General features: G+C 43.9%; 1 protein-coding gene and 1 long non-coding RNA gene across 5 annotated transcripts in view; one reads left to right on the top strand and one right to left on the bottom strand.

Moving 5' to 3' along the window:
* The window catches only part of PCNX2 (pecanex 2), a 303,804-nt gene that overhangs the window by 195,250 nt on the left and 85,058 nt on the right, over positions 1–23,496 (bottom strand). For all 4 annotated transcript variants that reach the window (XM_086679664.1, XM_086679662.1, XM_086679661.1 and 1 more), the window contains exons 13-15: positions 17,537–17,708; positions 9,577–9,687; positions 8,679–8,770 (exon numbers count right to left, since the gene is read on the bottom strand). In XM_086679664.1, the coding sequence (XP_086535790.1) occupies positions 8,679–8,770; positions 9,577–9,687; positions 17,537–17,708 (375 nt within the window). The remainder of the gene's footprint in view (positions 1–8,678; positions 8,771–9,576; positions 9,688–17,536; positions 17,709–23,496) is intronic.
* LOC147575803 (uncharacterized) lies at positions 9,061–10,633 on the top strand. Its single transcript, XR_015241575.1, has 2 exons — positions 9,061–9,350; positions 9,614–10,633. It is a non-coding gene; the product is annotated as an uncharacterized LOC147575803 (long non-coding RNA).

Raw genomic sequence — 23,496 nt, 5'->3', positions numbered from 1 at the left:
AATCATTTTCCTTGGATGAGTCTTTGGTGGATTACATCTTTCTAGGAATTGGCCCATTTCATCTACGTTATCTAGACTGAGTTATTCACAATACTACTTTATCATCCTTTTAGTGTCCATGGAATCTATAGTGGATATCCCCTCATTTATTTCTATAATTAGTAATTTGCATCTCCTCTCTTTTTTTTAATTGGCCAGGGTACAGGCTTATTAATTCTATCAATCTTTTTTTTAAAAACCAGCTCTTTGCTTTATATATTTTCTCTATCAATTTCCATTTTTCAATGCCATTGATTTTTTTGTTCTAACTTTTATTATTTATTTTCTTTTGTTTACTTCAGAATTAATTTGCTCTTCTTCTTCTAGTTTCCTAAGGTGGAAGTTTAGATTATTGATTTTAGATCTTTTTTCTTTTCTAATATATACATTTCATGCTACATTTGACCCTAAGCATTGCTTTTGCTGAATCCTACTCAATTTGATAAGTTGCATTTTCATTTTCATTTCATTCAAAATATTATTTAAATTCTTCTTGAGATTTCTCCTTTGATCCATGTGCTACTTAGAAGTGTGTTGTTTAGGAGCATCTGAGTGGCTCAGTTGGTTGAGCATCTGACTTTGGCTCAGGTCACGATCTCGCGGTTCATGAGTTTGAGCCCTGCATCAGGCTCTGTGCTGACAGCTCAGAGCCTAAAGCCTGCTTCGGATTCTGTGTCCCCCTCTCTCTCCACCTTACCCCTGCTTGTCCTCTGTCTCTGTCTTTCAAAAATGAATAAACATTAAAAAAAAGAAGTGTGTTGTTTAATCTCCATATATTTTGGAATTTTTAATTCCATTGTGGTCTGAAAGCAGACACAGTATGCTTTCTATTCTTAAATGTGTTAATATGTGTTTTATGGCCTAAGATGTGGTCTGCCTTAGTGAATATTTCCTGTGAGTTTGAGAAGAATGTGTATTCTGCTACTGTTGGATGAAGAAGTCTACACATGTCAATATATTCCGTTGATTAATGATTTTGTAGAGTTCATCTACGCCCTTACTGATTTTCTGCCTTCTGGATCTGTCCATTTATGATAGAGAGGTATTCAAGTCTCCTATTACAATAGTGGATTCATCTTTTTCTCCTTATAATTTTATCAGTTTCCCCTTCAAATATTTTGATATTCTGCTGTTAGGTACATACACGCTCAGGATTGTTATGTCTTCTTGGAGAGCTGATCCTTTGAATATTATGTAATGCTCCTCTTTATCTCTGAAAACTTCTCTTGCTCTGAAGTCCACTCTATTGCTCTGCAGTATAAAATCAATACAGCCATTCTCTTCTTTTTTCTTTCTGTATTTTTTTTAGAGGGAGAGCAAGAGCAGGGGAGAAGGGCAGAGGAAGGGGGAGACAGAAAATGAGAGGGAGAGGGAGGGGGGAGGGGGAGGGGGAGAGAGAGGGAGAGAGAGGGGCTGGAGAGAGAGAGAGAGAGAGAGAGAGAGAGAGAGAGAGAGAGAGGGAGAATCTTAAGCAGGCTCCACAATCAGCGCAGAGCCTGACACAGGGCTCAATCCCACAACCCTGGGATCATGACCTGAGCTGAGAACAAGAATCAGACACTCAACGGACTGAGCCCCCAGGCACCCTATATTTTTGCTTTCTTTTTATTAGTTTCAGCAAGGTACATATTTCTCCATCCATTTACCTCCAAGATGTATGTGTCTGTATATTTAAAGTGGATTTCTTCTGGACGATATATAGGTGGGTCTCGTTCTTTGATCCTCTCTGACAATCTCTGCCTTTCAATCAGTGCATTTGCACCATTAGTGTGTACAGTGATTATTGATATAGTTGGATTAATACTTGCTATATTTGTTACTGTTCCTTATTCATTGCCCTTGGTCTTTGTTCCTGTTTTTGTCTTTCACTCTTTTTCTGCCTTTTGTAGTTTTAATTGATCTCATATGATTTCATTTTCTCTCCTTTATTAACATATCAGTTATACCTCTTTTTTAATGTTCTTTTAGTCGTTGCCCTAGAATGTGCAATATCCATTTATAATTAAGTCAAGTCCACTTTCAAATAACACTGTGCCACTTTATGGGTAATGCAACTACTCACAATAACTATACACTTACATTTATTTGATTATGTGATTGCAATAAATAGAAAAAACGGAAATATTTATTTCTCCCTCACTTATTCCTTCCCTGATAACCTTCCCTCCTTTATGTCGTTCTGAGTGTCAGTCCTACATTATTCTTCTTTTCTCTGAAGAACTTCTTTTAACATGTCTTGCAAGGCAGGTCTACTGGCAACCAATCTCCTTCAACAAATCACTTCTGAAGGATCATTTTTCAGGGTACAGAATTATAGCTTGGTGGGTTTTTTTTTTTTTTTTCTCTCAATACCTTAACTATTTCCCTGCACTCTTGTTTTGCTTGAGTTGTTTCCTGTCATGAGTCAGCTTAGGCTGTCATAGCAAAATACAGTGTGTGTATTACTAAGCACGATGTCTTAAACACCATAAATTTATTTCTCACAGTTCTGAAGTCAGGAGGCCACGGATTATGGTGCCAGCATGGTCAGATGCTGATACAGGCTCCCTTCTGGGTTTGCAGATGGCCACTTGCTCTCTGTGTCTTCACACAGCAGTGATTTCTCTTCTTACAGGGGCACTAGTCCCATCATGAGGGCCCCACCCTCTGGACCTCATCTAAACTGAATTATCTCCCCAAAGCCCATTAGGATTTCAACAGTTGAATTTGGGGAAAACAACTCAGTCTGTAACAGCTCCTGAGCAGAAACCACATACAATTCTTATTTTGCTCCTCCAAAGGTAAGATAATTCTTCCTCCAGTTTCCTTCAAGATTTTTTCTTTGATCTTTGGTTTTTAGCATTTTGAATGATATGCACTGGTTTAGTTTTTGTTGTTTTTGTTGATGTTTTGAATTTATCTGCTTGGTGTTTTTTGAGTTTCCTGAATTTGTGGCTTGGTGTCTGACACTAATTTGGAGAAATTCTCAGTCATTAATGCTTCAAAGTATATTTTTCTACTCCTTTTTCTCTTTCTTCTCCTTCTGACATTTTCATTACACGTATGTTTCATCTTTTGTAGTTGTTCCACAGTCCTTGGATATTTTGTTGTCTTCAGTCTTTTTCTCTTTGCTTTTTCATTCTGGAAGTTTCCACTGACATAGCCTTAAGCTCAGAGATTCTTTCCTCAGCTATGTCCATTAAAAGCATTCTTTGTTTCTATTACAGTGTTGTTTTCTTTCACCAGCATTTCCTTTTGATTCTTCTTGAAAATTTCCATCTCTCTGCTTATACTGTCCATCTGTCCTTGCATACTGTCTACTTCATCCTTTAGCATATTAATCATAATTGTTTTACATTCCCAATCTGATAATTCCCACATCTCTGCTATATCTAAACCTGATTCTGATGTTTGCTCTATCCATTCCAACTGTGTTTTATGGCTTTTAGTATGCCTTGTAATTTTTTTTCTTGATAGCCAGACATGACACACTGGGTAAAAGGAACTGTGGTAAACAGGTCTTTAGTGATGTGATGTTAAGGCATGCGGGAGAAGTATTTTACAGTCCTATGATTACTGCTCAGCTTTTTAGTGAGCCTGTGCCTCTGGACTATGAACTTCATAAGTGTTTCTGAGTGCTGCTTAGGTAAGACAGAATGGTGGGGCTGGACTGGAGTTGGTATTTCCTTTCGCCCACATGGAAGGTTAGAGCCAACTGGAGTTTGGCATTTCCCTTCCTCTAAGTCAGTTAGGCTCTTAAAAATCCCAGTAGTTTAGGCTGTGGGGAAATCATGAGGTCAGGCCTTGTTAAGAAGAGAATGCTCTTCTTGTTAAGAAGAGAATGTTTACTCTTCCCCTCCACCTACTAAAAGCAAGAGTGGGATTTTGGGATTTTTCTTCAATATTCACTGTGAGAACCTGTTCCAAGCTCCTGGAGGTAAAACTCACAAAATTGTGCAGCCTCCTGGAGAAGTGGACCCCCTGGGAGATATTAACTCTCAGACTTGCCCAGACTGAGCCTTCGGCAATTCCTTGATTATGGTTCAGGTTTTCCCACCTTTGCACTCATTCCCATGGAGGTTCTTGCTGCAGGAGCTTGTGATCCCCTGTATCTACCTGTCCGTCTCTCCAATTTAGGAAGCAGTGATTTGCTTGCTTCTTGCCTTCTCTGATGGATCCAAAAAGAGTTGTTGATTTTTTTAAATTTGTTCAACTATTTACTTAGTGTTAGGATAAAGTAACAACTTTCCAACCCTTCACATACTGGACCAGAAACCAGAAGCCAGTAATTGTCTTTTGACAAAGCTTCCAAGGTAATTCAATGGGGGAAATGTTAGTCTTTTCAACAATCGTGTCAGTGAATCTCAATCTTTACCTCATCTCATACACAAAAATCAACTCAAAGTGGGTCAGAGATCTAAATGTAAAAGCTGCAACTATAAAACTTCTAGGAAAAAAATGTTTGTGACCTTGTGTTAGACAAATATTTTTTAGATAGGACATAAGAAGTGCAAACCATAAAATAAGTAATTGACAAATCGGATTTCCTTACAATTAAAATGTCTACTCTTTGATAAATGCTGTTAATCAAATGAAAAGACAAGCCAAGGACTAGAAAAAAATATATGTACACTATATATTTGATAAAGGACTGGTATTCATAGCATGTAAAAAAAAAAACAAAAACCTCTTATATCTCAGTAAGAACATATAATGCAATTTTTTAAATGGGCAAAAGACTTTAACAGATTTTTCACCAGAAAAGATACACAAGTAGCAAGCTAAAGTATGGCACATACTTGACAACAGTCATTATTAGAGAAATGCAAATTATAGCCACAATCAGATACTAGTTCATACTGGGATGAGTACTATTTTTAAAAACTATTACAAATTTTAAGTGCTAGAAAGAATCTGGAACACTTGGAAATCTCAAAGACTCTGAAGGGATCAAAAATGGTGCACACTTTGAACAACAGCCTGGCAGTTTCTTACGAAGTTAAACATTGATTAACCACTTGACCCAGCAATACCACTCCTAAGTATTTACTAAAAATAATAAAAACACATATCCACACTAATACCTGTACACAAATGTTTATAGAAGTTTTATCTGTAATTTGGGGTGCCTGGGAGGCTCAGTCAGTTAAGCATCTGACTTTGGCTCAGATCATGATCTAAGGGTTCGTGGGTTCAAGCCCCGCATCAGGCTCTGTGCTGTCAGCTAGGAGCCTAGAGCCTGCTTCAGATTCTGTCTCCCTTTCTCTCTGTGCCCCATGCCTCCCACCCCGCTCATACAGCGCACTCTTTCTCTCTCTCTCTTAAAGGTAAATAAACATTAAAAAAATTATTCTTAAAAAAAAGTTTTATCTATAATTTTCAAAAACTGGAAATAACCACAGAAATACTACTCGGCGATAAAAAAGAAAAACTACTGACATGTATAACAACATGGTAGGATCTCAAAAGCATTCTGCTAAGTGAAAGAAGTCAAACTCTCAGAAAGCTACATGTTGTATAATTCCATTTATTTGAGATTCGAGAAAAAGCAAGACTGGAATGACAGAAAGCAGATCAGCAGTGGCAGAAACCTGGGCATGGGAGAGAAAGACTACAAAGGAGCATAGAGAACACTCGGGGGAAGTGGAATTGTTCTATATCATGATTGTGATGTGTGTATTGTGATATTATTAAAGAATTCATAATAAATAATATTTTGATGATATTTGATTATATACAGTCATCAAAACTCAAATAATTATATATTTAAAACCCATGAATTTTATCGTATGAAGTTGTGTTTTATAAGTTATAACCACAGAAATCAATTCAGTCATAGCCAAAGGTTACAGTAGGAAGAAGAGGGTGGCTTATGAAGGGGTACCAGGGAACCTTGGAGTTGGTGCAAACATCGCTCAACTTGAGTGTGGTGTTAGTTACATGACTACATACATCCATCAAAACTTACCTAAGTGTATATATTAAAAAGGTAAATTTTACAGTATAGAATTTATATCCCAGTAAATCAGATTTCTTAAATGTATGGAAACAAAAAACAACAGGTGTTGGCGAGGATGTGGAGAGAAAGGAACCCTTGTACACGGTTGGTCGGGATGCAAACTGGTGTAGTGACTGTGGAGAACAGGATGGGGGTTCCTCGAAAAATTAAAAATAGAACAACCCTACAGTCCAGCAATCACACTACTGGGTATTTATGCAAAGAATATAAAAACACTAATTCAAAGGGATGCATGTACCCCTAGGTTTGTAGTAGTATTATCTACAATGGCCAAACTATGGAATCAGCCCAAGTGTCCACTGACCAATGAATGGATAAAGATGTGGTGTGTGTGTGTGTGTGTGTGTGTGTGTGTGTGTGTGTGTGGATTAAGGAGTGCCCTTGCTGTGATGAGTACCAAGTGTTGTGTGGAAATGTTGAATCACTAAATTGCACACATGAAACTAACATAGCACTGTACGTTAACTAACTGGAATTAAACTGAAAACTAAACACCAAGAACAAAAAAATTAAAAATACTCTTAAAAAATTAAAATACAAAACAATAAAAAATTAAAATGCGTGAAAAATATATATGTAAACAGACACCGAAACACAACAGAGTAAGTAATAAACAAAGGGTCCTGTGCGCAAGAGCTTGTGACCCCCGAGTTTTACAGACAGATGTTTTACAAAAGGCAGTAGGAAGAGATCCTCAGAAGTACAAGGACTCAGAAAATAATCCATGTACTTTTCCTGAATAAAACCGTGACAGAATAGAAGAATGTATTTCAAAAGGAAGAACACCAGAAACATTGATTCCTTCTGTAATGACTGTTCTACATGATGGTGTAAACGTGGTGACAGTGTCCCCACCAGCACGTAAGTTACCTTTGTGCATTAGAAGAAGGAATCTTCCTCCTCCCCTTTTTCTATGCGAAAGAAACTACCTATACGAAAGGGATGGAAGGAGTGAGGGAGGAAATCAGGCCATTGAGGGTCACAGACAAATTCATGGGAATGCCCTGGGAGAGGATCATGTCGCACTCCCCGTCTTCCACAAGTGGGAATAAACAATGACCTTTCTGCCACCCACAATGATGCATTTAATAAGACTGTAAGTTACTCTTTTGAAAGAGTTGGCTAAGAAGTGTCATTTGATAGATCTTAAAAACCCTATGGAACATGCATTATTTTTACCTTCTCTTTCACATTAAATTTCTATTTTATCAGACGTACCTGTTGTTTAAAACATTAAATGTGGGATGTCCATAAAGTCAACAAATGTGTGTAATATTAATTAAATTTTCCTGAACGAAGATGCCCCCGACATTACGTGTATTACTGTCTTCAGACTTTATGGGCACTCTACAATTCTATAATACTGAAAATGAGCAGGAGTGTTCCCTGTCTACACCACCTCATGGCCCAAATTCCTGCTGTCTGAAGGCAGCTTGTGCTTCTTCGCCCATGTTTCTCCATATTTCCAGGTGACATATTATTTTGTTATTTCTTTTTTTTTTTAATGTTTTATTTATTTTTCAGAGATAGAGGCAGAGCATGAGCAGGGGAGGGGTAGGAAGAGGGAGACAAACTGAAGCAGGCTTCAGCTCGGAGTTGTCGGCACAGAGCCCAGCGCACTTGAACACACGAACCGTGAGATCATGACCTGAGCCGAAGTTGGGAACTTAACTGACTGAACCACCCAGGTGCCCCTGTTATTTCGTGATCTTTTTCTATCTTAGATTTTATTTGCTGGCTTTCCAGTGTGGGAGACAGGATTAAGACAGCCCAGGGGCACCTGGGTGGCTCAGCCGGTTAAGCGTCCGACTGCGGCTCAGCTCATGATCTCGAGGTTCGTGAGTTCAAGCCCCACGTCGGGCTCTGTGCTGACAGCTCAGAGCCTGGAGCCTGCTTCGGATTCTGTGTCTCCCTCTCTCTCTGCCCCTCCCCCGCTCATGCTCTGTCTCTCTCTCTATCAAAAATAAGTAAACATTAAAAAAATTAAAAAGAAAAAAAAGGCATCCCTGATGGTCACACTCACACAAACTCGCTCACACACGCACTTCCCTTCCCCATATAACTGTCATTCCAGGCGCCACAAATACAAAGAATTATTCACAGCTGAACCACTGCATGCATAGTAATTACCTCTGGTTTTCAGACACAACTTTCTGTTTTCCTGAGGTCAATGCTCATCTTGTGTTTTCATCCTCGTGGGCCTCCCTTGCTGCCCTCCTGAGCGTCAACTTTCTCCATCTGGAGAAGTCTACGGGTCCTCTGTTTTCTAGATTTTAAAACCATGTTGCTGTCGTACCCTCTCCCGTTCTCCGTCCACATAGCTTTACGCCACTGGATCTCTTTACTGCCTTTTGAGCGATACTTCAGAAAGCAGGGAGGGTCAACCCAACAGGTCCCGTTGACCGCCATGCTAGGCAGAGGCCCAGGGTCAGTAAGGAGGCCAGAGGGGCAGGTGCAGAGCGGGATGAGACCACGTGGCTCTGTGATTCCTAGCAATCAGGTATCTTGAGATGTCTTCTAACGCCACCGAGGCCCCACCCTCGGGGCCCTGCCTCTCCTGATGTGCTCAGATCTGCCTGAACCCCCAGTTGGTTTACTGAATGCGAGGAGAAGGGCAGAGGCCCTGGGTCCTCACGCCTACCTTCACGGCGCTGAAGCAGAGCACGTGGAGCAGGGCAGCGGAGGCGGCACTCCGGGCCACGCTGTAAACAGCCGACGTCATCCCGGAAACGGCTGAAACACAAACACCGACGGCCTCGTGGTCAATAAATGTAACGACGCGAGGAGACGGTGGCGGGTCTGGAATACAAGATGTCTGCCGGGGGTGGAGGGGGGCAAAGAGGAAGTCCGAGGGGGCGGGCAAAAGCACTGGATGGCTGTTACTACGAGAAAGACAGACCACTTACTAAACATGCAGGAGGAAAGCATTTAGAGAGAACTGGGGGCACCCTTCGTAGAAGACTGCGTGGACAGGCCCCGTGAGGACGTAGGGAGACCTCCTTGTTTACAGTTGAAAGCTGCTGGCCACGATAAACCTCGCGGGTGAAGGTTTCCACAGAAGGGGGTCAGAGAGAGAGAGGAGTGTAATGAACAAGCAACGCTAGCACGTGTGTGCGTGTGTGTGTGTGTGTGTGTGTGTGTGTGTGTGTGTGTGTGTGTAATGAGGTGGTCATAGTACTGATCACCAGCAACGCCCGAGTGCTTCATGGACAATTTCATTTAGTTTTTACAGAACCCCTAGGAGATCCACATGTTCATTTCCATTTAGAGAAGCATGAACTTTAAAGTTAAGCAACCGGCACAAAGTCTCCAGGTAAGGATTAGGCGAGGTTTTATCCACCTCGGTGGGAATCTAAAGTGCCACGCCAAGGGAGGGTCCACACAGGCGGAGACACGGGTCCCCTGTCTGTCCAGGTGCACGCATGAAGCCGTTTAGTGCTCATGACAAAGAAAACCTAGCTGTCCGGACTCTCACTCCACTCAGCCCTTATCGGAACTTCAGACTCCTTTACGGGAAGAGTAGGATGTCAATGACCTACCAGAACCTCCAAAAAACAGCATGTCAATCTGTTCCAGAAGGTAAACGCAGAAAGTGTCGATCTGCGGGAAGAGCCCAAGGAGGGAAATCGCAGGGAAGCAATATAAAAATACTGGAAGTGAACAGACAAAGTTGACGGTAAGTGTGCGGCCGATGGCCACCAGGTCCCCGAGGCAATCCCGCCTGCTCCCGTTCCAGCACCCGGCCCGCCCTGCCCGCGTCCTGGAGGCAACACTGGACTCCTTGCACCCACAGAAGGAAGGTCTGCAGGCCGAGTGGAAACATGCCTGCAGAAGTAACAAGGGGCCGTGTCCGAGGAAGAGGCCTAGACGAGGGCCCAGGAGAGACCTCGGGTGGTGAGGGAGGCAGTGGACCAGTCCACAGTTTGCAAGAGCAGCTTTGCATGTGGGGGGCATGAGCATGGGAGGAGAATCTGGGAAACTCCAGAAATAGGCAAACCTAAAGGGTGGTAGGTGGGCGGGTCTCTCCCTGCACGGGGGCAGGGGGTGCAAACATCGGAGCTGGGGGCTCCTCACTTTGTGCCTCTGTCCCCTGGTGCACTTGACGTGCTGAGCATCACCACATCTACATGCCAACCACAGATTCGAGTTCAGTGGGAACTCCAGGTTCGCAGAGGAACAAGGGAGGGTGGTGATTAAGACGCCACCACAGGTGATGGTGGGGCACTGAAGGGACTGACTCCCCGGACACCGGAGCATCTGGGACATGAAGGTAGCCCTGCCTGGCCAGAGGACCGTGTTCTGTCCCAAAATTGTAACAGTGCAGCTGGATAAAACATCCACATGCCAGGACTCCACCTGTCCCCCAGATCATTTGTTAGAGGAAATAAGACGTACCAGAGCTGCGTTTCACAGCTACTTCCCTATTATCCTCTCTTGCTCAAGTCTTTGTAAGTTGGCTTTCATAGAAACACAGAATCTCCCATTCCTTCTGCTATAATACATCTGTCTTCTGTCTCAGTTTATTGAGTAGCATGTCAATGTAGTTCGATACTGGTAAGCCTTAATAAAACTAAGGAAATTTGATTTGAAATCCCATACGCCCAAACGTTGGAACTATGTGCTAACACCGTGCATAAACCACAGTCAACAGTGGGAGTGGGGATGGTGGGGGGGGGGGGGTTCAGCTATTTCTGAAAAATCAGAAATGTAAACTTTCCATTGTGAAATTGTAGAAACGTACAGAAACGTAGTATCTGTACGGTCCCATGCTCTTGCTAGTAGTGGCTTAAAAAGTAAGTATGGGACAATCCCCTCTACAATAATACCGGGGAACTGTTTCAACTCTTTTGCAGTTGGAACCATGTTTTGCTACACGTGGTGATTTTGCTGTAATGTTTTCTGTGGCAAGATTTCAACGATATTGTAAAAACCTAGAGCATCTGCGAGTAATGCACTTCTCAACCAAAGTATGCAATAAGACACAAATAGTGACCTACTAAACATAATTGTATAAGACACCATTTTTTTCACTTGTGAACGGAACTCGAAGATAGGGGGGAGACATAAGAAATAAAGAGAAATTTAGTTATAGAGCATAGTTATAGGCATCAAAATTTAAATCCACATAATTTCAAGTGAACTCACATTTTTCTGAACTCTGAGACTCAAACCCACCACTGAAGATTGCACACTAAGCTGCACTCCCCATGGCCAGGATAGGGGCAGAGGGAAGGTGTGATGAGATTGCATCAGTTCACCTTCTCAAGCGCTGTGCATGTGGCAAAAACCACACCAAGAATGAAGAACTTCCAGGGAAAAGTACGGGTGTGAAACAATATTTAAGGAAGCTGAATATTGGAAAATGTTCAAGAAAGCATGTAGGGTGCCTGAGTGGTTCAGTCAGTCAAGCATCTGACTTTGGCTCAGGTCAGATGTCAGGGTCTGTGGGTTCAATCCCCATGTCAGGCTCTGTGCTGACAGCATGGAGCCTACTTGGGATTCTCTCTGTCTTCCCTCCTCTCTCTGCACTTCCCCTGCTCGCACTCTGTCTCTCAAAAAGAAGTATTCTCTATTAGAAATACATGAGGCAACGAAACCACGACTATGGAAGCAAAAAGGACTGGAGCCAGTGAATCATGGTCTGAGGGTGCTACGATGGTGGGAGACACAGGGGAGCCTTGGCCAGAGACGCTGTGGCCGTGCGTGCAGAACCCGAGTTTCCTGGCCACAGTGGAAGGACAGCAGTCCACATGGAGCCCAGCGTCTAGATCCTTCCCAGGATGTATGAGAGAAGGAAATCATTACTCTTTACAATCAAAGCCAGGGAGGTGGAAGGAGAGCAAGGTGGGGAGCCCACACATCTCATGTGTCAGGCCATAGTTCATGTGAATAAAGAAGCAGCCAGGGCGCCTTGATTTCAGCTCAGGTCATGATCCCAGGGTTGTGGGATTGAGCGCTGCGTCAATGCGGAACCTGCTTGGGATTGTCTCTCTCTCTCTCTCTCTCTCTCTCTCTCTCTCTCTCTCTCTCTCCCCCTCTGCCTCCTCTCCTACTCACTCACTCTCTCACTCTAAAGTAAAAAAATATATATATTTTTAAAAAGGAGCTAAATGGTTTTTGCATTAGAACAGTTAGAAAATTACACCTGAAGTTGCTGAGGTTATTTTGTCCTTTTTCCAAAAGTAAAAGAAAAAGTCCCTGTGGCTACTGGCAATTTTCCCTGTGAACAGGTTTTTTTCTTAGCATACCACTGAGAGGGTCTATAATTTTCTCTCACTTCTTCCCTACTCCTCATTTTCCCTAATAATTACCATAAATGCAGAAACTTCTGGTACAGTCCCGTTTCTTGCCAAGCAACATTTATAAATAAAAACATTGTAGCTTCTTTTTTTTTTTAATGTGAATAATGATACTCGTTACTATTCTATCATACTACTATTAGGTTTAATTTGAGAGAGAGAACACACAGGATGAAAATAACATGGAAATAAGCCTGAAACCTACACAGTTGATGTGAATGTGTATGTTGCCTGTCTTCAAGATGCCGTATCTGTGTGTTAACTAATTGTCCTGAGGATGGACTATACTGAGCCCCAGAAACAGCCTTTATAGAAGACACACAGAGAAGACAAATGTGAGGTGTCACTGGACAGAGGAGAGGGGTACATTCCAGTAACTCGTCACAAAGCCTCCGTCTACTTCCAAGGGTGGCATTACTGGAGATGCATTGTTGTAGGCTGGGGGTTGTGGTCTGAAGGACTCACGGAAAACAGAAAACTCAGATCTGAAAGGGATCCATGCAGTGCATGGGGTCGTGCTACAAACGACAGCCACCTCATCTTGCCTGAGCCCCTTCCGCATCCGGAACTCCTCACTTCACCAGGTAACCCCGCAGTACCACTGCACCCCTCTAGGCCAAACCATCTTACAGGTGTTGCTTGCAGGGAGCCGTATTCCTGGCCATGACTACTAATTACAGCTACAACAACGGTGAAATCACCATCGCCTGTACCTCCAGCACCCAAGCATTTCTTCTCGTTCTCCTGCCCCACCCCCACCCCCACCCCATCTCAGGGCACACTCTAGCTTTGCTCCTGCTTCTTTTGAAGTACGATACTAAGACACTGAAGACCTTTTGGCTTCCTCATCAGGGGGATAATTACAAAGACAGCCTCCCTCGCCGGCTTTTGCTGAAGTCACCCGAATGGAAAGTATTAAAAATTCCAGCCCAGAGGTCTCCATGTCTGACTGAGCACAGGCAAGGGATACTCAGAGGTCCCTTCGCCTCCCTCCCGAAAATAAAAAAGAAAGAATTGTCCCTTATAATGAAAGAGAAGTGCCCACCGGGATATGCTGAATATCTATGAGGGGTCTTAGAGGGGAAAATTATATGAGAATATTACCCTCAGTGTTTCTATGTCTTTAACTCACCACCCCCCAACCCCAGCCCCAGCCTATAAAAGCAACAAGTCCCTGCCACCGACTCTGTCTTTCTTATGTCCCCGAGTTCCCTGCCTCCTGGCAACATACATCCCACCTTCTTGCATTGTTCTGTTACGTAATTGAGAGGCTTGCCTTTGAGATGCTCCTCTCTTTGCATTAAATAAGATAAGCAGCCTCTCCATCTTCCCTACCCACCCAATTTCCACCTGACTCATCTCCCACCACTGGCTCACGTTCAACCCCTTCTGCCCTGGGAGGCAGAGGAGGCAGGGTCGGCTCCCCGCCCCTGGCCGCCTCTCCTCCCTCTGATGGGTTCATGGTGTTGAGCAGAAAGCAGGAGTGGCAGAAGGTAACAGAAATATCACCAAGAAGGCATGATTCTAAGAACCATGGCACCTTTCCCAGCACCAGCCAGAGGAGCATCACAGCACGAGAAGCAGACAGCACCTTTAGACCACCTGATGGAAAACAAGGTCACGTGGGCTAAGTTCCTATTTCTCTCCTGTCCTTTTTCTTTTTAAATGTATTTATTTAATTTGAGAGAGGGGGCAAGGGAGGGGCAGAGAGAGAGAGGGGGAGAGAGAGAATCCCAAGCAGAATCCGTGCTATGCTGTCAGCACAGAGCCCGATGTGGGGCTCAATCCCATGAGCCGTGAGGGGCGTCTGGGTGGCCCTGATCTAATAACCTTGACATTCCTATAAAAAAGGGGAATTTGGACATTTGGACACCGAGACAGACACACACAGAGGGAAGATGAAGTGGACAGACACAGGGACAAGGCCATCTATGAGCCAAGGAGGGAGGCCTGGGACAGGCCCTTCCCTCGTGCCTTCAGAGATTTTAGACTCCTGGCCTCCAGAACTATGAGACAAGACATCCCTGATGTTCTCAGGGACCCATTAGCGGTGCTTTGTTATGGCAGCTATCGGAAAACACACATTCCTTTTTCTCCCAATAACCTTTTGTTTCCTCCTGATTTTTTCTTCTCTCCCTGTTGGTTTCTGAACTTAACAATGGCAGCAGTCATTATCCACTCAGATCCCTTGCTAATGAGGGACAGAAGGTGGAGAGGTTCCATGAAGAAGAATTGCCCTCGCTTTCCCCCATCGAGTCAGAAAAACAGTATATACCTCTATCCCCTTCCTCTCATTCCCAGTTGTTCTAAATCTGTTCCACAATCTTTTCCTGCTCGGTGCAAATTAGTGTGTTTAACACATTCACTCCGTAGGGATTGCTATTGTTCTAGTTTTCCCTTTTTCTTTATCCCAGAAGTCATTTAGTTGGCTTGCTGGATTATTTATCGCTATTTTTACCTGTCACTGTTGACAAGCAGACAAAAAAACATGTATTAAGGAAAAGCTCTAATGAGGGAAAGGGAATTCCAGATAGAAAGATGCGAAATGCCACATTCCCTGCCCCATCTCCACTCCTCAATGGAATTGGTCTGAAGAAAAATAACATGAGAATATACATAGCCAGTAGCTTATTTGAGAACAAGGGTTTCTGCTAAAAGTAAAATCTCACCAAGTACATTAAGGTCTTACTTTTGGGGCCCTGATAACGTTTCACATTCTGATGCCAGGGCAAATTTGCTATGCCAAGACAACCACATTTATTGCAATGCCATTGGCTTGTTTATAGTAGCAAATTAAATAGAGAGAAATGGTGGAGACGCCCATGTACAGAAAAACAATTTCTAAATGGAATGTATGCCATGCTTTTCTTCCTCTTTCTACAGATCATCTTCAGGGGGTGCTTATGAAGTCCCTACTTACTGAAAGTCTGAGCTGAACAGGCCAAAAAGGACTATATAAGCTTTCCCTGTGTTCATTTGTTCATCCACTCAAAAAACATTTCTTTAGTGCCTGTATTTACCAGACACAGGGCAGGGGGCCAGGGATTCAGGGTGAGAAAGGAGGAGTGGCCTCCGCCATGCCCAGATTGAATCCAGCAGCATACAAGCTAGTGAGGGAGCAGACGTTAGTCAAATATCACAAGTGCAGCCGATGACCACACAATGGGTTTGGTGCTCTGAAAGGTATGGTTTGGGGGGATAGAAGACGGGACCATGTTTAGGGGAATGGACCATCAACTAGCATGGTCAAGGGGGTTGGGGCGCTACAGAAGAGGAACACAAGACATGAGCATGAGATGAAGAGGTGTGCCAGGGTAGTTAGGGTTCCAGATCAGGTCACAAGGATTTGTAAGAGGTGGAACTCTATCAGCACTAACCCGTGCTCGAGACCCTAGGAAAAGAGGGTCATGAGGTGCCCAAGATTGAGTGTGCGGTGCAGAGAGGGAAGGCAACATTTTGACACAGACACCTGTTTCTTGAACATCTTCCAAAATGCTGTCATGCCCTCTCCACCTCTAATCCCCAGGCCCTCCTATGCCATTGAGCTCTGGACCCCAGCGCTGCCGTGGGCTAAGAGGAAACAGGAAAGGACGGTCTCCAGCATGCACAACCGTGACTGGGCATCTGCATCCACTCAAACGCTGCACTTTCCATTGCAGCTAATCTCGGGAGGGAGATGGGAGAGCACATTTATAAGAAGATAAAAGTAACTGAAGTCTTTCTCGGAGTGTGTGCATGCGTGTGTGTATGTAACAGGAAGAGAGATGTTGTGGGCACAAAGGTGGGCTTATCTGGGGCTGGGTATGGGGGAGTGAATAGTTTGCTACCAACACAGCAGGAAGAGGAGTGGGGAGATGGTGATTGAGAAGGCGAGTCAGAGGGTGCAATGTCTACCTTGGTGTCACCTACAAGGAACACGAAGATATGCCATAGTGGAGGGCCCTTTCCAGTCCACTAGAGAGACTCAGGAAGCTGTCATGGCGGCCAGAGAAAGAATGATATGGGACCTATGGCTTTGAAAAGCTCCTCCTGAGTAAGACATCCAACTGGAAAGCAATAGATCCAGGGGCTGATATCTCTGATCGTTGCCCTTTACCAATCCATTTGGGCAACGTGATCACAGCCAGTCACAGGCTGGCGTGTGTGTCAACCCCTGGAGGTCATCGCAAGAATTCTCAGGGCATTACGAGGCAAGCCCTCAGAGCTGCAGGCGACACTGGGGCAGCCTCTTCACAGAAGGATGATGATAATCGCTAATACCCGGTGCCCGGCCCTCTTCTGTATGTTTAAATTCACGGACACATTTCAAAACTTGAACCAACCCCTGAGGTGACTACCATTTTTGTCCCCACAACACAAAAGAATTTTTCTCCAGGTCACATAACTAGTAACGTGGCAGAGCTAGAATTCAAACGGCCAGGCACCCGGCTCCAGAGGTTGGGCTCGAAACCATCAGACTGTGCAGGCTTCCCGTGTAAATGGGGCACATCACACGAAACTCTGTCTGGACCTAAAGGTGTGCACAGAGTACCAGGGACAGACTGGGTGACCAGCATGCCCAGGACTCTACCTCGACGGAGAACCATACACACTCAAGCGTTACTAGAATGTCTGTGCCATGTGCCATGTGACAATGTCTGTCCCACCTGGGACGGCCAACCAGGTGGCAAAACCCCCTCACCCTGGGGAGCCCCACTGATGCCTCACACCAGGCACCACAGCAACCAGCCTTCAGATATTACAGTGTTGCAGGGCACCAGGGTGGCTCAGTCCCTTAAGGGTCCGACTTTTGCTCAGCTCATGAGCTCACGGTTCATGAGTTCAAACCCCGCATCCAACTCTTTGCTGACAGCTCGGAGCCTTGGAGCCTGCTTCAGATTCTGTGTCTCCCTCTCTCTTTGCCTCTCTCCAGCTCACACTCTGTCTCTCTCTCTCTCTCTCAAAAATAGATATTAAAAAAAAAAAAGGTATTACAGTGTTACAACTTCTGTGTCATTGATACCACAATGCTTTAGAATGATTCTGCCATTGAATGCTCTGGGGCTCCAGCTTCTAAAGGTATACAAGCCAAAAGAGAGATGCATCTCTCTTCATCCAGTAATCAAATAAGGAGGTTTCTCCAACTAGCGATTCAGAATACAAAGGGGAGACATATCCTCCCACCTCTATATCCTTCCCCACAACCCCCAAATTCACTCACCTATTAATAGGTCCCTAGCTGATTGGAGGGACCTTGGAGAGAAGAGCTTCAGGCCATAGACAACGTAAGTGGGAGGGTGCCGGGCTTTGGCCCCTGTGTCAAGAAGCAAAATAAGGCCACACAGCACACAAAAATAGATTGGTCTGCTATATGTTATGATTTGGTTGTGTCCCTAGAAAACAAACACAGTATCTGAATGGTACCTATTATTTGGATTAAATGACAAAAATCTCATAGTCAGAAATTTATATCATATCATACAACTTATACCATAAAACATTCTCCCCCCTCTCCCAGCATAATTCATATACACAAATCACCAGGAAAAGAGGAAAAAAAAAAAAAAAAAAAAACCTCTGATGCTTGTTCTGACAATTAAGGAGAAGAATATCAAAAAGAATGTTATGCCTCTCAGACTCAACAAGATTTAGCTGAAAATTTAATTACCATCCTTAGATACAATCTAGATCTAATCAGTGATCCCCTAACAGTGAAACTTCCATTTGTATTGTTCATTTCAAATGCAAAACTAATATAAGCCATTATTTGCCCTATGTGGTCCAACTTGAGCCCCACTACTATTAAGAAATAGAATTATAAGTTGTGGGCTTTGATTTCTCTGTCTTAAAAAGCAAGGCAATACAGATACAAAGTTATACCCACAGAGATTGCAGAAAATGTCTTAGTGTGGAGCGGGGGAATAATCCAATTTTTAAAAACTTACCATTTATATACATTTTGCTTTGAGGAGGACCAAAAGCTTAACAGATCTCATCTTGGCCCTCAAAATGTTGTTATGAGGAGAAGTAGAAACATGTTTATTCTTCTCCTTGAATGGATAGGAAAATTATGGGAAAGATAGAACACCAAACTTTCCAGGGCAAAGCCAATGAAGAATTTACATGTCACAAATCAGTGCACAATTCATAAGGCTCAAAACACCACCAAAAATGAATTAGGGGGAGAATATTCTTTGCAATTCATGAACTACTTTGGGTGGAAAAAGTAAAGATAAAGTGATACGGCTTTGGATGTGAATTTTTAAAGTCACTGCCTTGAACGTGTTATATTTAGAAATGCAATTTAAATTGCCACTGCTTCTATAATAGAGATGGTCCTATTCTGAGACCATCTTTTAATAGGAAAGAAAACACAGGCTGTCCGTGGGGGCTGGCTATGTTTGGCCCTGAATCCAGCCTCAGTCTTGAAGGAACATTTGCACTCTTATGAAATTTCCTTTTGAATCCAACTGGGTCATAGATTAGTGGGTATGGAAATACTTTCTCTGCATTAAAAAAAAAAAAAAAAAAAGTCAAAACTAAAGCCTAAGTGAGATTGTAATGCATTTCTTATCAAGTGAAAAGCAAAATAACTCTGGTTGCTACAGATAGATACTTGGTATACAAACACACAAGACCTTCCTCAAAGTGACACCATACAGGAGATATAATTAAAGAGCGACCTCCCACTTGTCCCGATTCTTCCTTTTCCTAAAACGTTTAAAAATACATTTTCTAGGAATTGAAAGTCTGGCCTTGAACAAGTCTGTGATAGCATCTTAAATCTGGCAAGTCAAACTTTGTTAATGGGCAGGGGAATGCTTCCTTGTAATGGTAATTTATGAAACAAAACATAAGGCTGGCTCCCTCACAAACAGCCTGCCCTCATCATCCACCAGTGTCTCACCTCACTGCATGTTCTGGGTCCCCAAACCGTTCTAAGCGTGACCCTAACAGGTGGCACAGACATGACTTTTATTTTCCTTCATTCCTAAGAAAGTCCCCTAATAAAATTCCTTTGCTCTCCAATTCCTTCTTTCCCATGCAAATCGATCATCAGACCCCCCAAGGATTGCTTTTTCTTTTTTTCAAGAGAAAAAATTCCACTAGTTCCACCAGGTCAAGTCTGATCAGTCTTTTTTGCAACTCCTCCAACTATCCCTCCCCGCCCTCCCCCCCACCCCACGCCAGCCATGTGGTTTCAACTTGAAAATGCCCTGGGGAAGCTCCCCTGACATCAGCTGTGGGGCATCCTGGAGGCTGTCTGCGCATGCGTCTGATTTCCCACCAGCCCCACCCACGTGTACGAGGTCTGGGCCAGGGCAGCTTCTGGAAGGGCGAAGCCAGAGAATCAACACCTCCGGGGACCCCACCTCTGGAGAGTCGTGGTGCACGTGGCTAAGGGGACAAGGCCATTCGAATCATCCCCATAGCAAGACAGGGGGCTAGTCAAAGGCTTCAGAGTTATTAAGACAAACATAAAAGGTGTTTATTATAAGGGAAGACGGGGTATCAGAGAACCTGGGGTGCAGCTGGGCCTCGGTGTTGAGTAAATCTGGGCTGTTAACCCTGTTAACCAGGTCACGCTGCGACCACCCCATCTCAGCTGGCCGCAGGTGCCAGCCCTGGGCTCTGTGCGCCCTCAGTCCGCAGGGCAGGAGAGAGAGCACCTCATACCTGCAGAGTCTGCACACGTTCCCGTCCGGCCACATTCAGGACCTGGTATTTTTTTGGGCCGGTGTGAATGGCCAGGGCACCAAGAGCTAACATTTGTCCTGCCTTTCCTGTGCCCCAGGCACCATTCTACCCACATGGCCAGTCCTCGGGATGCGCCAAGAAGTACTTACTATTCTCATTTTGCCAAGGGTAATCTGCGGCATAAGTTTCAATAATAATTTTTTGCGAAATTACGAAATTTACCCCCCGCGTCCCACACAGAAAGCAATGTGGCAGAGCAAGGATTTGGAGGCTGGGTGGGCACTGGCCTCCCGGCCGCCTGGCCACTGCGTGCTGACTCCGGACAACAACCGGGCAGAGGAGCCCATTGGGCACTGGGTCCAGGCCCCAGGACTCAGCCTGACTTCACTAACGTTCATTCATAATCGTCATTCTTGAAACACATAATGTGAACGTCACTCGTGTGAAGCAGATATACAGGGAGCATCAGGAGAAGCATTAGTAATGGTTTTGGGGTGTTCAGCCCAAATGTCCATCAGCTGAGGAATGGATAAAGAAGATGCGGTTTATATACACAATGGAACACTACTCGGCAATGAGAGAGAATGAAATCGTGCCATTTGCAACAATGTGGATGGAACTGGAGGGTATTATGCTAAGTGAAATAAGTCAGTCCGAGAAAGACAGATGTCACAGGTTTTCACTTATACGTGGATCTTGAGAAACTTAACAGAAGACCATGGGGGAAGGGAAGGGGAAAAAATAGTTACAAACAGAGAGGGAGGCAGACCATAAATACTGAGAACAAACTGAGGTTGATGGAGAAGAGGGGAAAATGGGTGATGGGCATCGAGGAGGGCACTTGTTGGGATGAGCACTGGGTGTTCTATGTAGTGATGAATCACAGGAATCTACTCTCGAAGCCAAGAGCACACTGCACACACTCTATGTTAGTCAACTTGACAATAAATTGTATAAAAAAAAAAAAAGACTTTGAACTCTAGAGGGTGGAGAGGGTATAGAACATTAACGGCATACTCTGTCCACTGCTCTGGGGCACTGTTCACTGACGTGAACCCCCATCGTTAAAATAGGAGTTGGCTGGGGGCGCCTGGGTGGCTCAGTCGGTTGAGCGTCCGACTTCGGCTCGGGTCATGATCTCACGGTCCGGGAGTTCGAGCCCCGTGTCGGGCTCTGTGCTGACAGCTCAGAGCCTGGAGTCTGCTTCAGATACTGTGTCTCCCTCTCTCTCTGACCCTCCCCCGTTCATGCTGTCTCTCTCTGTCTCAAAAATAAATAAACATTAAAAGAAATTAAAAAAAAAATAGGAGTTGGTTGTTTCATAGTTCGTTACGATGGTACCGATCTGTTTACTCAGATATCTGTTTGTGCCTGGTGATGGGTTTTTTCTCACTTTAGCATTAGCAAATCAGCATTAGCAAATGCCTGAGCATTTTTAACTATATACTTCAGTCCACATTGGATGTGGAGCAAAAGGGGGAAAGCTGGGGACCAGGCAGCCACTGCCCTACAGAGAGAAGAGCCCCAGTAAAACCGGAGCCAGTAAGTATTCCATGACTCATACTGGGGTATATATAAGGATCCAAAACATTTTAGAGAAGGCGGTAGAGGCGATAAGCAGCAACCAAAAGGTCAAATAATTCCTAACAGATGACTATTAAAATGCTACTTCAGGGGCCCCTGGGTGCCTCAGTCGGTTGGGTGTCCAACTCTTGGCTTCAGCTAAGATCATGATCCCAGGGTTGTAGGATCGACCCCAGCTTCAAACTCCATGCTGAGCGTGGAGCCTGCTTAGGAATCTCTCTGTCACTCTGCCCCTCCCCTGCTCCTTCTCTCTCTAAAAATGAAACAAATAATAAAATAAGATGCTACTGGAGTCTAAATATGGTAGAAATTTGACAAGTTACTTTAAAAATTAAAAAGACATAGGTAAAAGAGTTTCTGTAAGCTTAGGTTATAATTTAATTTAGTTTATAATTTAATTTCACAGAATGATATATTTTGGGGCCAACTTCTTAGCTTTCCCGTCTGTGAATCTTGACAAATGGGTCAATGCAGTTGTCCAACCAAAGAGGCAGTGAAATGGACATCAAATGGTGCCCAACGTGCCATCCACTCTGCCACCCTTCCATTTTATGGTTTCCCACTACCTCAGCATTTCCCTCAATGACAGTGACCGACAGAGGGAAGGATGATCGCTTAAGTTCTGCCCTGATTTCATGGCAGAAATTAAGTATAAAAGAATTCAGAGAAGGCAATTTGGAGTGGCTCATGCTTCAAAGAATACTATTTTTTTTGAGCAAAGGAAATATACAACTGACGAGATAAACCTAATTTAATTTTCAGTCGAGAACCACTAAGACTCAGCTGACCTTCTTATTTCTAAGCTTGAGTACTGAGAAAAATTTTTATAGGTCATTTAATATCATTCCTCTGACAGACACTACCCCCACCTAGGTGATCAAGGTCAACACCAACAGCGGTTAAGTCACATAGACAGTACATAGCCTCAATGTGATGTGATGAAAATGGCTTTTCCCCTCAATGGTCTTGCTCCCAAAATTCTATAACCCCAGTCTAATCATAAAATAGACATCAGATAATCCCGACTGACCAATACTGACCAAAATCCCTGACCAATACTCCTCAAAACTGTCCAGCTCATCAAAAAATAAGGACAGTCTGAGAAGCTGTCATGATAACTAAACATAATGTGCTATTCTCGATGAGATCCTCAAACAGAAAAGGCACATCAGGTTAAAACTAAGGAACTCTGAGTAAAATATGGACTTTGGTTACTAACAATGTATCAATATTGGCTCACTAATTGCGAGAAATGTCACAATTTGATGCAAGAGGTAATTAACAAGTAGGGGAACTGGGTGTGGGGTATGTGGGAACTCTCTGTACTATCTTCCCAAGCGCTCTGTGCCTCTAAAGCTGTTCCAAGATCGGAAGTGTATTCACAAAAATCATTCCCGATGATTTTGTATGTAACAGGAAGTGGTACCAAATGTTCTCACCGTATAGTTGCCGTAGTTCACCCAGGAGAACACATAACAAGATACAGCCCTTGCTCTTTGGAGTTGGTACTGTAAGCAACGAAACGAGAACTACGCCAAGTGGAAGGAGACAAGGAAAGAAACGTTTACAGAGGACTGAGTCACTCGAGGCCCTGCGCCGGGCTCATTACACGTATTGTCCAATCCGCTCTTCACCAAATCCAGCTGAGGCTGCTCTCCTTCACAGCTTAGCCGTAAAAAAGTTGCTAAGATTCGTCAAGTGCTTCCACCGTACTACCGGATACTGTGCTGAGCACCTGAGCACCTTATCTTGTCCAATCCCCTTATGTTCCTCTGTCATGATTTCCTCTCTCACAGACGAGAAACCTGAGATGCAGAGAACTAACTTGCCCAAGATCTCATACTTTGTACATGGTCAGGCTGGATTCAAATCCCTAAATCTGCATGCTACCCAGCATTT

Source organism: Puma concolor, chromosome D2, assembly GCF_028749965.1.
Source record: "Puma concolor isolate L17-30 chromosome D2, mPumCon1.1.hap2, whole genome shotgun sequence".
In the NCBI taxonomy this organism is placed as follows: domain Eukaryota; kingdom Metazoa; phylum Chordata; class Mammalia; order Carnivora; family Felidae; genus Puma; species Puma concolor.
The sequence above is the reverse complement of the archived record's forward strand: the minus strand, read 5'-3'. Positions and strand labels throughout refer to the sequence as shown.